This window comes from Ornithorhynchus anatinus, chromosome 6 (assembly GCF_004115215.2).
Source record: "Ornithorhynchus anatinus isolate Pmale09 chromosome 6, mOrnAna1.pri.v4, whole genome shotgun sequence".
NCBI classification, from domain to species: Eukaryota; Metazoa; Chordata; class Mammalia; order Monotremata; family Ornithorhynchidae; genus Ornithorhynchus; species Ornithorhynchus anatinus.
In genome coordinates this window covers 27451203-27465019 of record NC_041733.1, presented here as the reverse complement: position 1 = coordinate 27465019, position 13817 = coordinate 27451203, and the positions used below count along the sequence as shown (strand labels likewise).

At 45.8% G+C, this 13817-nt stretch overlaps 1 protein-coding gene across 1 annotated transcript in view; it reads left to right on the top strand.

Annotated features, from left to right (window-relative positions):
* COMMD5 (COMM domain containing 5) overlaps positions 1-13817 on the top strand; it is a 40271-nt gene that overhangs the window by 11223 nt on the left and 15231 nt on the right. The window contains exons 2-5 of the mRNA XM_029067735.1: positions 2452-2612; positions 3372-3400; positions 6496-6546; positions 13267-13356. Of these exons, the coding sequence (XP_028923568.1) occupies positions 2452-2612; positions 3372-3400; positions 6496-6546; positions 13267-13356 (331 nt within the window). The remainder of the gene's footprint in view (positions 1-2451; positions 2613-3371; positions 3401-6495; positions 6547-13266; positions 13357-13817) is intronic.

Sequence of the window (13817 nt, the reverse complement as noted above, 5' to 3'; positions counted from 1 at the left end):
CTACTGCTTCTGTCTTTTCGTAGTAATAAACACATGACACAATGATAGAGGGGAGGAATTATATTTAATTTGCCATATACACTGGACCCCTAAGGGTTTGGGACTGTTCGAAGTTGTGCAGAGAGATAGGCCTAGTATTTCTTTGTAGGCTTCTTGATGTTCTGACACATCAGAGTTCAAACACTGGAAAGTTTCACTCCTCTAGAGTTTAAGCTCCTTGTGTCTGCCAACCCCATTATAGTATACTCTGCCAAGCACTTATAATGTTCTGCACACAGTAAGCACTCAATAAATATGACTGAGTGATTGATTTCGGTGACTTGGGGATCTTGACTGAGAGCTATCTCATCGGTCCTCAACGGGTCTTTAAATGAGTAGTGAAATTAAGAAATGATCCACAGTCTGGGGAGCTTAAAAGAAATTGGTGGAGGCCTAACATATCAAGCTGAGACGAGCAGAACTTCCTCCTTTATTTTGATTTAGTTTTTAGGAGAAGCTTTATAAGAGGAGGAAGTCTCCAAGTCCTTGGTGTGGGCAGATGTTCGTGCTTTTTAGCCTAATGAAGTAGACTTGAACGGAAAGGATGATATGAGTGAATATGAGTCGAGCTCAGGCAAATGTTTTACTCCCTTCAGAATTTTCAAGGGCCAAATGCTATTTGAAATAATAATAATTGTGGTGTAGTTCAGAGTGAAGTGTTTGGGAACTAAGATGCATTAAAGGTCCATTTGAAGTGACCTATGTTGAGAAGACTGATTTCCTGACTTTAGCAGTTAGACCCAAGAGAGCATGTAAAGCTTGGGCTAGTGCTAATCTACTTTGTCTCAGCTCTTAAAACAGGGCAGGGACTCCAATTCCATGTCACTTTCACTGTACCATGACCTGCAGGGTTCTACTGCAGGCTGGGGTGAACAGATCAGCCTAGTTACAGATAAGGTGTCTCGCTATCAATCAGTGACATTTTTTAAGCACTTACTGTGGGCAGAACACTGTACTAAGTACTTGGGAAAGTTTATTACAATAGAGTTGGTAGGCACATTTCCTGCCCACAAAAGGCTTTAGAGCTACAGGGGGAGACAGATACAAAAGAATGACAAATAGTGGAGATAGTAGATTATAAGGATATGTACATAAATATTCTGGTGCTGGGTTATCAAGGTTCTACAGCCAAGTAAGTATATGATGCAGAGGGTAGGGTGGGTAGGGGAAATGAAGGCTTAATCAGGTAAGACCTCTTAGAGAAGATGTAATATTAAGAGGGTGAGGGTGGTAGACTGCCAGATAGGAAAGGGGAGAAAGTTCCAGGCCACCTAGAGGATGTGGGCAAGAGGTCAGCAGCGAGATAGATGAGATTGAACAGAGAGTAGGTCGGCATTAAAGGAGTGAAGTGTGCGGATTGGGTTGTAACTGTGAGCCCGTTGTTGGGCAGGGATTGTCTCTATCTGTTGCCAAATTGTACATTCCAAGCGCTTAGTACAGTTCTCTGCACACAGTGAGCGCTCAGTAAATACAATTGAGTCACTGAATGAACAGGGGATTAATGAGGTAAGGTAGGAGCGAGAAAGCTGATTGTCCTAAAAGCCAATGGGAAGGGGTTTGTTCAGTGTAGAAGGGGATGGGCAACCATTGGAGGTTTTTGAGGATAGAAAATAGGGACTGAATAGATTTTCAGAAAAAATGATCTGGGCAGCAGAGGGAAAGAATGGACTGAAGAAGGAAAAGGCAGGGAAGTCAGTGAGAAGGTTGATACATTGATCCATCTGTTCCTTTCACTGTCAGAAGCCTTCTCTGATTAACATCTTATTAATGTCAATCTGCACATATCTCCTTTCTCCTCAAAAATGCCATCGATGGTTACTCATTTTTCTCTTTCACCCAGCAAAAATTCATGATCATTGTCATTAAGGCACACAATCATTTCTCTTCTTCTTACTTTTCCACACTCTCTTCCCTCTTCACCCCAGCTCACACTCTTCATTCCTCTCAAACTAAACTGCCTGCCCTCAGCTCTCCTGTCTGTGATCCCTTGCTCAGGTCCTTGTCTGTCTCCCTTCCCCTCACATTGATTCCACCAGACCATAGTTGCCCCATCTTCAAAAGTCCTCCTGGAATCACTTCTCCAGGTCTTCCCTGATTAATTTCTCCTCTCAAGTGGTTTACACCCCTCCCCCAACTACCATCTCAGCATTTGTGCCAACTAATACCTGCAGCATTTTTGTAAATGCTCTATTAAGCATTTACTCACATATCCATTTTGCTCCATTCTCATATCTGTGTAAATTATTTTAATGTCTGCTTCCCCTGCCAGATTGTAAGCTCCTGAAGGGCAGGGATCATGTCTCCAGATGATTGTCCTCTCCCATGTGTGTAGTATAGCAAGTGAGTCTGCACTCAGCAAATACTTTTGATTGATTGGGATTCAGCCAGTGACTTTCTGTTGCTGTGTTCCAGCCGTGGTCAGTGCCCTGGAAGGGAAGGACTGCAGAGAGTCGATCAGACTCCTCTCAGAAAGCTCCAGTCTGTCTGACGAGCAGCTCAGTGTCCTGATTTCGGGCATGTACACCCTTCTCAAAGAAGCACTCCGACTCCCAACATCAACCCTTAAGCAAGAAGTAAGTACCTTGGGGGCATGGTCTTCCCTCTACTCCTTTTCTTAGAGCGAGGCCCTGATTCCCAGAGGGACAGAGTGGGAGAGGAAGGTGTCCTTACTTTGAAAAGTTGTTCCAGCAGAAACCAGTCAGCTGAAATGTATCTTTGATCATTGCTCAATTTTATTTCACCTCATTCCTATTTTGGAAGCCATGCACCAGTCGCCTTGATTATCTTCCCTTTCCAAGCTTATCTTTCCCAACTTATTTTCCCCTGACCATAAAAATCTTCTTTACTTCCTACATCTTTGGATGTAAGTGGTTAGCTAAGTTTTAGTAAAATCTTATAGTAAGTGTGTTTGGTTTACACCTGGGGAAACACCTCAGATTGATACTGTGTTCTCCTTCCGAGGAGTTTGTAGTATTTCATATATGTTCCGTCATTATTCCTCACTGCATCCCTAGAAGACTTCCTTGGGGGCAGAAACATCCCCATTTTCAAGTGGGTCAGTTGAGGCCCATGGAGAATGGAGGACTTGCCCCGTGTCTCACAGTTTGTCCATGATGAAAATCTGATTTTACTGTACCAGGGTGAATTCCCCCATTAACTTTGCTTCATTTCTATTCCCCGCCCTGACTTGTTTCAGGCTTGGTCCAGGGTAAGTTTTACCCAAACAGAAGGTAGAGAGTAATTACCAAATAGGCTTGGTTTTTAAAAAGTAACTAGTGGCTTTGGCGTTTGTCCTATAATGTGAAAAACTGTCATCTTCCTTTTCTTCATAGGTTTTTAAGGAAGACCTCAGAGATCTAAGGTATTGTCATTTTTCCTTCTAAGTTTGTCTTAAGACTTTTATCGTGAGTATTCTCAGGACATCGTTAAACATATTCAAGCCTCTTTAAGAACTTACGTTATTAACTGTGTACTTCTGTGTAGAATTATATTTTCCTTAAAGCCTGACAAGGCAATGAATCAACTTTTCTTGCCCTTTTTCCCTGGTCACTCTGTAGTTCTCAACAGAGGCTTATTGTCCTTGGATTTAAACGTACTAAAGCAAGATCATTCAGAACTTGTGCTTCCAGAAAGCTACCCAAAATTCTCACCTTCCTTTCTGAAAGAACAGTCTGACCAGGCCATCCCTTTTATTCTTAGTTGTTCTTTGCCATCTTTATGTCAGAGTTGCCTGAACAGAGGGGTGTCATAGGGTGGTCCCAATCAGGGGTAACTTGACTGCACTGCTTTTGTAATGAGGTCATCTGAATCCGGAAGAGATAGTCAGACATTGTGTAAGATAAGATTTGGCCCCGAGCTGAGACTGCCCATTTGGAGCTTTTGGAACTGTCCCAACTTTATGCCAGCCTAGGGTTGGATCACTGTGGTATGTCGTTTCCTGAATGTCTGTTTTGGTAACATGGTTTCAGAATCTCAATCATCTGAGCTGACCCCTGTGAAGGGGGTTTGTGGGATTTTGTTGTTGCCTTTTTTTTTTTTTAAAACAAAGACAGGTGACTTAACCAACATGAAATTCAGCTGCATTGTTGCTGTGTGTTTGCTTGTATAATTAGCTAGCCAAGCACAACATTTGTTTAGGATGACTTAATCAGAATCCACATGGGTCAGTTCAGAGAGATGTCTTGGTGTGGAAATTGCGCTTTTTTTTTTAAGCCCTCAGCCAGAAACTTTCTCACTGGCTGCTGAGATACGGGAGGGTAGGGGGAAAGGACAGCCCAAAACCTACATCTAGTGGGTTGGATGAATGTTTTATGTTGCATTCTCATGTATGGGCTGGTGCAAGAGAACAGGCACACTTAATTCACCAGACACAGGTCTTTCTCAGCAGGATGGCCTTTTGTGCTCACAGCTACTCTGGGAAACTACAAAGGCTAACGGACAGGGGGAGCACATGTAATAGCAATCAGAAGCAGAGTCCTAGGGCTAAAAGAAAAGAATCTCAAGGTCATTTGGTTCTGACCCCTGCCTCTGGGCAAGAGACTAAATAAGACACTTGTGACAAATGGGTTTTGATTTTTTTCCTAAAGTTCTCCAAGTCCCAGCTCTTCATGTAGCAACCCCCTTTCTTCATCCCGGCCCCAGACATAAAGCCATATTACAAATTTCATATTTGGGAATTTACTAAAGCCATCTATGCCATAGCCCTTTGACCTAGGTTCTGCTTAAGGGACTATCCCTTCATCACTGTTCATGTGGATGAAAATGTTTTCCCCTTATCCTCCATAGCGTTCATTCTTTTGCTTTATATTGCTGTTTTTAAAATCACCAAATGTCCCAATCAGTACTTGCTTCCTCCCCTGGGGATAAGAAGGGGTTTTGCTGATGATATACAATAGTCCTAGGATTTCTGGTCCTGTTGTTCGGACATGGAAAGTTGGATCAATATGCTATTGTTGCTTGATCTATGCTCTTAATCACAGAATCCGCTCCCTATGTCTGCCAGCTACCCGTATGTCAGTGACTCACCAAAATGTGGGCTCTGATCTCACACTCTCTAAGTGATTCTAGTGGGGGAGAAGGTGTTCTTGCTGCCTTAAATAATGTCCACTGCCCAGACAAAGAGGGCCAAGCTACAGGAGAGGGCGGGAAGAAGATGGACAGAAGAGAGGAGAAGCAGAGGCGTTTTGACTCTTGTTTTCAGTAGATGGAACTGGGACAGGATGCCTCCAACAATCTTCTCCCTTTCTGAACTTAACTTAGGTCAAATGAGTTTCCTTGGAGAAGCTGTAATTGTGAGAGGAGGAGGGAGAAGGGGGATGACACCCTTCCCAGAATCATGGAAGTAGCACGACCTGGTGGAGAGAACACTGGCATAGGAGTCACAGGGCCTGGGTTCTAATCCCATCTCCTCCACCTACCTGCTCTGTGACCTTGGGCAAGTCACTTAACTTCTGAGCCTCAGTTCCCTCATCTGCAAAATAGGGCTTTAATATTTGTTCTCCCTCCCTCTTAGTGAACTCCTTGCGGGCCTTAATTATCTTGTATCTACCTCAGTATTAGTGCAGTGCTTTTTCATAGTAAGCATCTCACAAATACCACAATTATTGTCAGTGTCAGTCGTATTTATTGAGTGCTTACTGTATGCAGAGCACTGTACGCAGTGCTTGAGAGAGTACATTATAACAATAAACAGACACATTCTTTGCCCACAATGAGCTTACAGTCTATTATTATGTATTTATAATAATAAAAAATGACTGAGCTTGTAAAAGTAAAACCTTCACCATCTCCATCCCCTACCTATCAAGACAGATGAACTCCTTTTTTTAAATGTCATTTGTTAAGTGCTTACTATGTGCCAGACACTGCAGTAAGAGCTGAAGTAGATAGAAGCTAATCTGGTTGGGCACTGTCCACATCCCCCACATGGGGCTCACAATCTTAATCCCCATTATACAGATAAGGTAACTGAGGCACGGGGAAGTTAAGTGACTTGTCCAAGGTGACACAGCAGACAAGTCGCAGAGCTGGGAACAGAATCCAGGTCCTTCTGACTCCCAGGCCCATGATCTCCCCATATTAGGCAGAGCACAGTTCTCCTCACAGTCAAAGACCTCCAAAAATTCTACCTACTCTAGCAAGGTTTCTCCAGTTGATTTCCCAGCAGCCTTCTCTACCCTCATGTGAATGCGTGTATTCAGTTATTCCTTTTGACCACTCAAGTTGTCCTTGTAAGCAAGGGTCATGTCACTTCTTCATTTTGCCCTTCCCAAGCACTCAGTATAGCAACAAGTAGATGTTCAATAAGTGCTATGGCAATTTGTGCTACTTCAAGCTCTGACAGAGATTGCAGGGACTACCCTCAGGTTCCTTCTGGATGCTATATTTGTTGGTGAGCTTCAAAGGAGACTTTAAGCTGTTCTGATGATGACTCCAATGTGTGTTTTTGTGTTTAAGGGTACCTCAAGAATTCATTGTGGATTTTGCAAGCGTGGTCTTTGGGAACAGGTGAGTGCTTTTAACATGCTTAAAAAAGCAGGTAATAGAGGAGGGCCCCTCCAGGCCGGCACTGTGTTGTGGCCTTCCAGCCTCAGAAGGGCTCTTGGGAGATTTCTAGAGATTCAGTGTGGCTCCAGGTCCCCATTGTGGGTCCCGTTGCATGAATGATTTCCTGGGGCTGGGCCTCTTGCTGTGCCCAGAGTGGGTTTCGAACCCTGGGGATGTTGTCTCTAAAGGAGACTGATGGAGCGGCCGGGCAAGTTTGTTCTTTCCTCCCAGCGTGTTCAGACTTGCTGTGGCTGAGAGTAAGAGCAGCTCAGGGGCAGTGGTGGGAGGGAGGGTAGAGGATCATGGTGGCGTGCTTAACTTAGGTATAGAAGAAGCCTCTGTGACTCTGTGTATTTGTGTTTCTGTGTGTCCTTTTTCCGGTACTTCCCTCCCCATCGTGGCCAATCCCTTAGCAGCAAAGTTCTAGATTACCTCCGTCCAGGGGCAGACACATTTTATCTGCATAATACAGATGTTAAACTGAATCTGAGGAAGACTTGCTTAAGGGAGCTCAATGATTCAGTGGGAATGGGACCCAAGTCTCAGCATCTCAGTGCAGCTGCTTGTAGCTTTTCCCATCCTAACTCAGAGCCAGACTAGAGACTAACTTTAAGTTTTGGAGAAGCAGCATGAGCTAGTGGAAAGAGCACAGGCTTAGGACTCAGAGGGTTTAAGTCTTAATCCCTTTCTGTCACCTAACTGTGTGACTTGGGCAAGTCAATTAGCTTTTCTCTGCCTCAGTTACCTCATCTGTAAAATGGGGATTAAGGCTTTGAGTCCCATGTAGGACAGGGACTACATCCATCCTAATCATCTTGTGTCTGCCCCCAGTGCTCAATACAGTGCTCATAGTAAATGCTTAACAGACACCTGTTTTTTTTGTTCTTGTGCCTGCTGGGTCTGGCTAATCTGACTCTCGACTGGAAGTGTTTTTGGCAGTGGATTGGCCTTGTCCTACCTCCTGCCACCTGAAAGGGACATATGTGGCTGTTTTCAGAGGTCTCTTAACACTGAGACACCCCTCCCCCCTACCCCCACAACAGTTGATCTCCCTAAAGAAATCCCTATCGTCTCACTGCTGAAGCTCAGCCTGGCCCTATGAATGGCCAGTGCCTGCTGCTTCCACCTTGCCCCTCCTTTGAACAGAACAGTGCCATCACTGAATCAGACCAGTGGTTCACCCAGCCCAGAATTCTGTCTCTAACAGTGGCTCAGACGAATAGTGTGATGGTTTCTTTGCTTGTCATCCAACCATGCATTTTAAAGTTTGGGGATGTACCATCCACCCTCCCTAAATTTTCCCTCAGTGCCCCTAACATTCCCTTCAGTAATACAATTTGGACCCCTCTGCCGTCGACTTCTCCCCAAACCAAGAACCTGAGGCCAGCTCACATCTGGAGTGCCCTTGGCTTTTTTCTTTCCTTTCTTGGCTTAGTGCCGTAACCCCCAAGCACATTCCAGAAACAGAATTCTGGATTGCAGCATTTTGCTCTTTTAGGTGAGGTCAGAGGCATGAGGTGGTGGTGACTCTCACAAGTATTACAGCAAGCTAATAGCCATATAATCTGGTGATGCAACCTGTCCTCATCATCAACATCATCAGTATGTGAGGGCCTACCGGCGCAGAGCACTGTACTAGGCCCTTGAGAAGATACGAAATTTGTAAAAGATGCAGGCCCTGTCTTCAGGAAGCTTTTACTCTAAATTGGCGGGAGGACAGACACAAACCATCTACATCCAGCAGGCATTTGAGAGTAGGCATAGATATAAAAGGCAAAACGTGAATAAACGAATGGGGCAGAATAATGCCAGGCCTGGGAATGGTGGCTTCCTGACCTGGTTCTCGTTTTTTGCCTTTGCCCCAAACTGGGAAACTAGCAACAAGCCATCACTTCCTAGGTGACTTCACTGCCACATTATCATCATCAGAGAGGCAGTGTGGTGCAGTAGACAAAGCATGGGTCTGGGAGTCAGAAGGTCCTGGGTTCTATTCCCTGCTCTGCCGGTTATCTGCTCTTGTCACCTTGGGCAAGCTGCTTAATTTCTCTGGGCCTCAGTTACCTCATCTGTAAAATTGGGATCAAGACTGTGAGCCCCATGTGGGGCAGGGACTGTGTCCAACCTATTTGCATGTATCCACCCCAGCACTTAGTACAGCACCTGGCACATAGTAAGCGCTTAACAAATACCATAATCAGCAGCAGCAATGGTATTTATTGAGTGCTTACTGTGTGCAGAGCACTATGCTAAGTGCTTAGGAGAGTACAGTACAACAGAGTTGGTAGACATGTGCAGTAAGTGAGCACTAGGGTGTTTTGAAATATAGTGACTTGAGCTTATCCCCAACACTGCCTTACACTAAGCCCTGGGCTACCAAGCCCTGCTGGTGACTCCGAGGTCTTTCTCAAATACCCTCCTTCCAGTGAACAGTTTCAGTAAGGTTTTCAGATACTCTGCTTGACGGTCAAATGGAGGCAGAGGGCAACTTGCCATGAACACTCACAAAATGCTTGCTTTCTGGTTCCTTGCTGAAGATTCCATGTGAGATGAACATGCTAACTTTTTTATTTTTGAAGTTGTTCAGCCTCTTTAACTCCATTCTAAACAGAAACCAAGTGTGGTGACTTTAGGAGCTGGCATGAAAGAAGCCAGGGAGATTTGGGGCCCTCTCTGGGCACTGGGCTGAGTTGGGAAAGGGAGTTAAGGGAGTTGTCCCATCCAAACAGCTGGGCACTCTGCAGGTTATGCCCCAGGGGAATGTCTGTGTGCCCCAGGCATACTTTGCACTTCTCTGCAGCCTTTCATCTTATGGATCATAAAGTTCTTCCCACAAACAGCCATTAATTCCCCCTCACACTCCCCCCGCCCCCCCCCCTCCCGCCGCCACCAGGAGGGAGGGGAGGGTGTTCCCAGATAGCAGGAGACTGAATGACCCCCTCGTCTGGTGAGGGAAGGGTAGAGGAAAAAGCAGAAAGGGTTAGTTGGGAAGCATTTGACCAGAGTTCAGTTCTTTGACAACCCACATAAGCCTTCCCGCCTGCTTATAGTGCACTCCACCGGGCTTACCAAACACAGTTGCTGTGTTATTTTCAGAGGCCTGGTGCGATTAGCTGACTTGTGTGTCATGTGCCCCCAATGACACACTCAGGGAAGGAACCTTCCTCACTTGACCCCTTGAGGCCCAGAGTACCCAGGAAGCTCCCAATGCTCCGCCCATGCCAGTTCGGTCACCAGGAAATGTCTGAGAGGGCAAGGAAATGTTTGAGAGGGCCGGTGGAGCTGTTTCCAGCCCTGGCCTTGCTTCACCAAGTAGCAGCAGTGACCTATGTCCAGGCCGTGGCCAAATAGGGTCAACCAGAGTCAAATAGGGTCACTCAGAATCTGCCTCATTCTCCCATATGTGATGATGAGGATGATGATGTCAGGCCATTGTGTTTACTCTTCTGAAAGGTAATGGGACTAATAATATTTAGGGTTGTAGGTGGATCCAGACCTTTAATTAGAGGTTAATTCCTTTTCCAAGAAAGAAACTGGAGCATGTTGGATTTTACTCTGGATGCAACCCGCAATCAGGCCATTGCTCTATCTAAACAGCAGAATGAGGAGTGAATGGCTGAGGAATCATCACTAAAGCAAAACTCAAATGCTAACAAGCAGGTTCATTCACCCAGTAGTATTTGAGTGCCTACTGTACTGAGCATTGGGAAAGAATACGGTGGAAAGCAAATTAGACAGGATCCCCAGCCCGCACACAGCCAAAGAATAGGGGGCGGGGGCCAGAAAGGGATGCGACAGATACACAAGGAAATGATTGAAATGACAAAAACAGCAAAATACCATGGGAAAATAAGAGCACTAGGAGCAAGTGGAAGCTGCAGTGAAGGGAGCTGTTTTCAGGCTTTTCATCAGAGGTCAGTCGGGAGTCCAATGGGCACAATCATCCTAAAGTTCCAGATGCCGTCCAGAGGACATCACCACCTCCTTCCCGGCCGGGTTAGCGCTGGGGAGAGGAGTGTCGCGGGGGGCCACAGTTCTTTGCCGGTGAGAGAGCAGCCACAGAAGCAAGGTGATACAACAGCTTCTCCTTGGTGCCTGGATGGACAGGGTGGGCCATCCGACCCAAGCAGTGGAGGGGGAAGGTATCAGAGACAGGTGAAGGGCCTCAATTAGGAACAGTTTGAGTGACTCCCATTCTCCAGTTCACTTTGTATGATGGAGGTACAGGAATAAATTCATTTTGCTAAAAGACTCTATTGTAGTTTTTTTCCGGCACCTTCCTTCCGAGGCTCACTCCTTACTGTCCTCCTGTTCTCTTTTGAATCTTCCCAATGCCACTTGGTGTTAAGGAGAAGTAATAGTGTCTAGTTACAGGGATCAGAACATTGAGGCACAGAACGGACAAGCCCGCTGCCGAAGGCCCTTAATTAGTGCCGTAGCCAGGACCAGAACCAGGCCTCCTGCTTTCCAGCCCAGGAGTTGCTCCTCCAGGCTTCTCGACCACTCTGGTATTTGATGTTGTGGCTTGTGTCCGTTATCTTCCGCCATCCGATGATGGGGGGGAACAAGTGAATTGGCTTATCTTGAAAGCAAATTATCCGCTTGCTTTTTAAAGCCCCAAGTGCCGTATTTTTAACTCCCGTTCCTCGGTCTGAAGATAAACCTGTTTAGGTGGGGCTTCCCTAGGCACAGTGTAACAGTGGATTCCAACAAGAACTGAGATTCCAGTGGAATTCTGTCTCATCTTGCCAAAATAAATCTTAGGGATGCTTTTCCCAAGTTAAACCATAGGGATTGGACATTCCTATGGCTGATTCTGTGCTTTTTGAAGATCTTCCCTGCATGTTTTTTTGTGAAAATACCTTCTCCACATCCTGGGCACCTATGCAGGGGAGAGGAATTACAGAGACACTGGAAAGCGAAGTGCCTTTTTTCATTAACCCTGGAGGCACTGACAGAAGAACTTACTGTTCTTCACCCCCAGTCCTGTACTTAGACCAGCGAACTATGCTGCCTCCCACCTGTTGTTAGCAATTAATTTTACTGGGCAGTGATTAGAAGCAGCGTGGCTCAGTGGAAAGAGCACAGGCTTGGGAGTCAGAGATCCTGGGTTCTAATCCCGGCTCTGCCTCTTGCCAGCTGTGTGACTTTGGGCAAGTGACTTAACTTCTCTGTGCCTCAGTTACCTCATCTGTAAAATGGGGATTAAAACCATGAGCCCCACGTGGGACAGCCTGATCATCTTGTATTCCCCCAGTGCTTAGAACAGTGCTTTGCATATAGTAAGCGCTTAACAAATACCACCATTATTATTATTATTATTATTTGGTTTCTCCCCAGTGGTCTTCCATTCTATCGACAAAGCGAGTTAGTCAAAAAGTTGTCTGAGGAACCATTTCTGCAGACCCTGCACAAGATGCTCAGAGTGCACGTTAAAGAATAGACAATCTCCCTCTTCAAGCAGATTACAGTTGATAGAGGAGAAATGACAGAAGTCATCATAATTGTTTTGCCAGTAAGAATGAGTTGAAAAAAGGCAACTAGGAAATAGAGTATACTGCTGGCAGGTTGGGAAAAGGGTGTGGTAATCAGGGAAAGCTTCCAGGAAGATGAAGACCTGGAATGGCAGGTAGATAGAGGTAGGAGGTGGTATGACAGACCATTAATCAATGCTTGCTGTGCGTTTTCTGCTCTAAGCACTTGGGAAAATGTAATATAACAGTTGGTAGACACAGCCCCTGCCCACTGGAAGCTTCTGGTCTACAGACGAGTTGTAGAGTCCATTATTTCCTAGACTAGCTTGGTAGTTTGCAGATGGGCTCTACCCGATTCTCCCTCTACTAATTTTTCTTTCTTCCCCTGATGCCACCCCCCAACACACACACAGACACACACACCCTATATGGTTGGGGAGTACAGTCTGCTACTCACCAGTTTGGGAGCTCTGCTACCAGCAGAGGCATAGGTCTAGATTAATCAATCAGTCAACCAATAGTATTTATTGAGCACTTAATGTGTAGAGAGCACTATATTAAGAGCTTGGGAGGTGCAGTGTAACAGATTTGATAGACATGTTTCCTGCCCAAAATGAGCTTACAGTCTAGAGAGCTGCAGATCTCACCAGTGGCCCGGGCCGGAGAAGCCAGGATGGTTTGGGGTGAACCCTGCACCCACTGACCAGATCCCCCAATGGACTTCTGAGCAGGACTTCATTACCCTCAAATCGGGGGCCTGCTAAGCTCTGCACCTTGCAGCCATAAACTAAAGCCACCTGATTCTTGGGCTGCAGACAAACTGACCAGAGTGGGTAGCGTGAGGGTAAGGAGACTGCAAAAGTGAAATTCCTATCCAGAAGTAAGGGGGGAGAATGGAGATAAGAGTAGTGTGGCCTAGAGGAAAGAGCATAGGATTGGGTTGCCCCAACTCCTCTCTTTGCATATGCTGGGCAAGTCACCTAACTTGTCTGTTTCTCAGTTTCCTCATCTGCATGTAAAATGGGGATTAAACACCTGTCCTCCCCCACCCTTTAGACTGTGAGCCCCATGTGGGACAGGACTGTATCTGAGCCGATCATCTAGTATTTGCCACAGCGCTTCGTCCAATCTCTGGCACATAGCAAGCATTTAATACTTTTATTATTATTGTTGGGTTTTTTATCATTATATTTCCTGAATTTTCCACAAGACGTCCTACCCTGGAGGTCCTGAAGCAAGGAGCGCAGTTACCCAGTATTGATGACTTCAGGTGGAGAGTGGATGTGGCAATTTCCACAAGGTAAGGCATCAACTCGGAGCCAGGGAAGTGTGCGTACCCCGATGCCTGATCTTGTCCTGGGTCTGGATACCCCTTCCAAGCCAAAGTACACAAGAGCCTGCTTTGTGTGATGTCCCAGTGGCTGGTGGTGGAGTGGAAGTAAACTGGGGGCCGGGTCCTGGAAGTGGAATCTTTCGCCAGCTGCTTTACCCTGGTAGAATGAGAGGTGTGTGCTTCTAGGTCAGGCAGGAGATCTTTAAGTCGTCATGGTCGTGAGCTAGCAGAGCTGGTCATCAAGCAAGATCTTAAACTCAAAGCAGCCCAGGAGGATCCTTTTTTTAAAAAAAATTTAAAAAAACCCCAGTGGCCAGATGATCCCTAGTGGTTGGGCTGTTCTTTAAGGCTGTAAAGAAAGGGGAAAAAGAGCCAGTTTCTAGATGTGGAACTTAATTATCATCGAAGCACTATGAGAAGAACAAGAT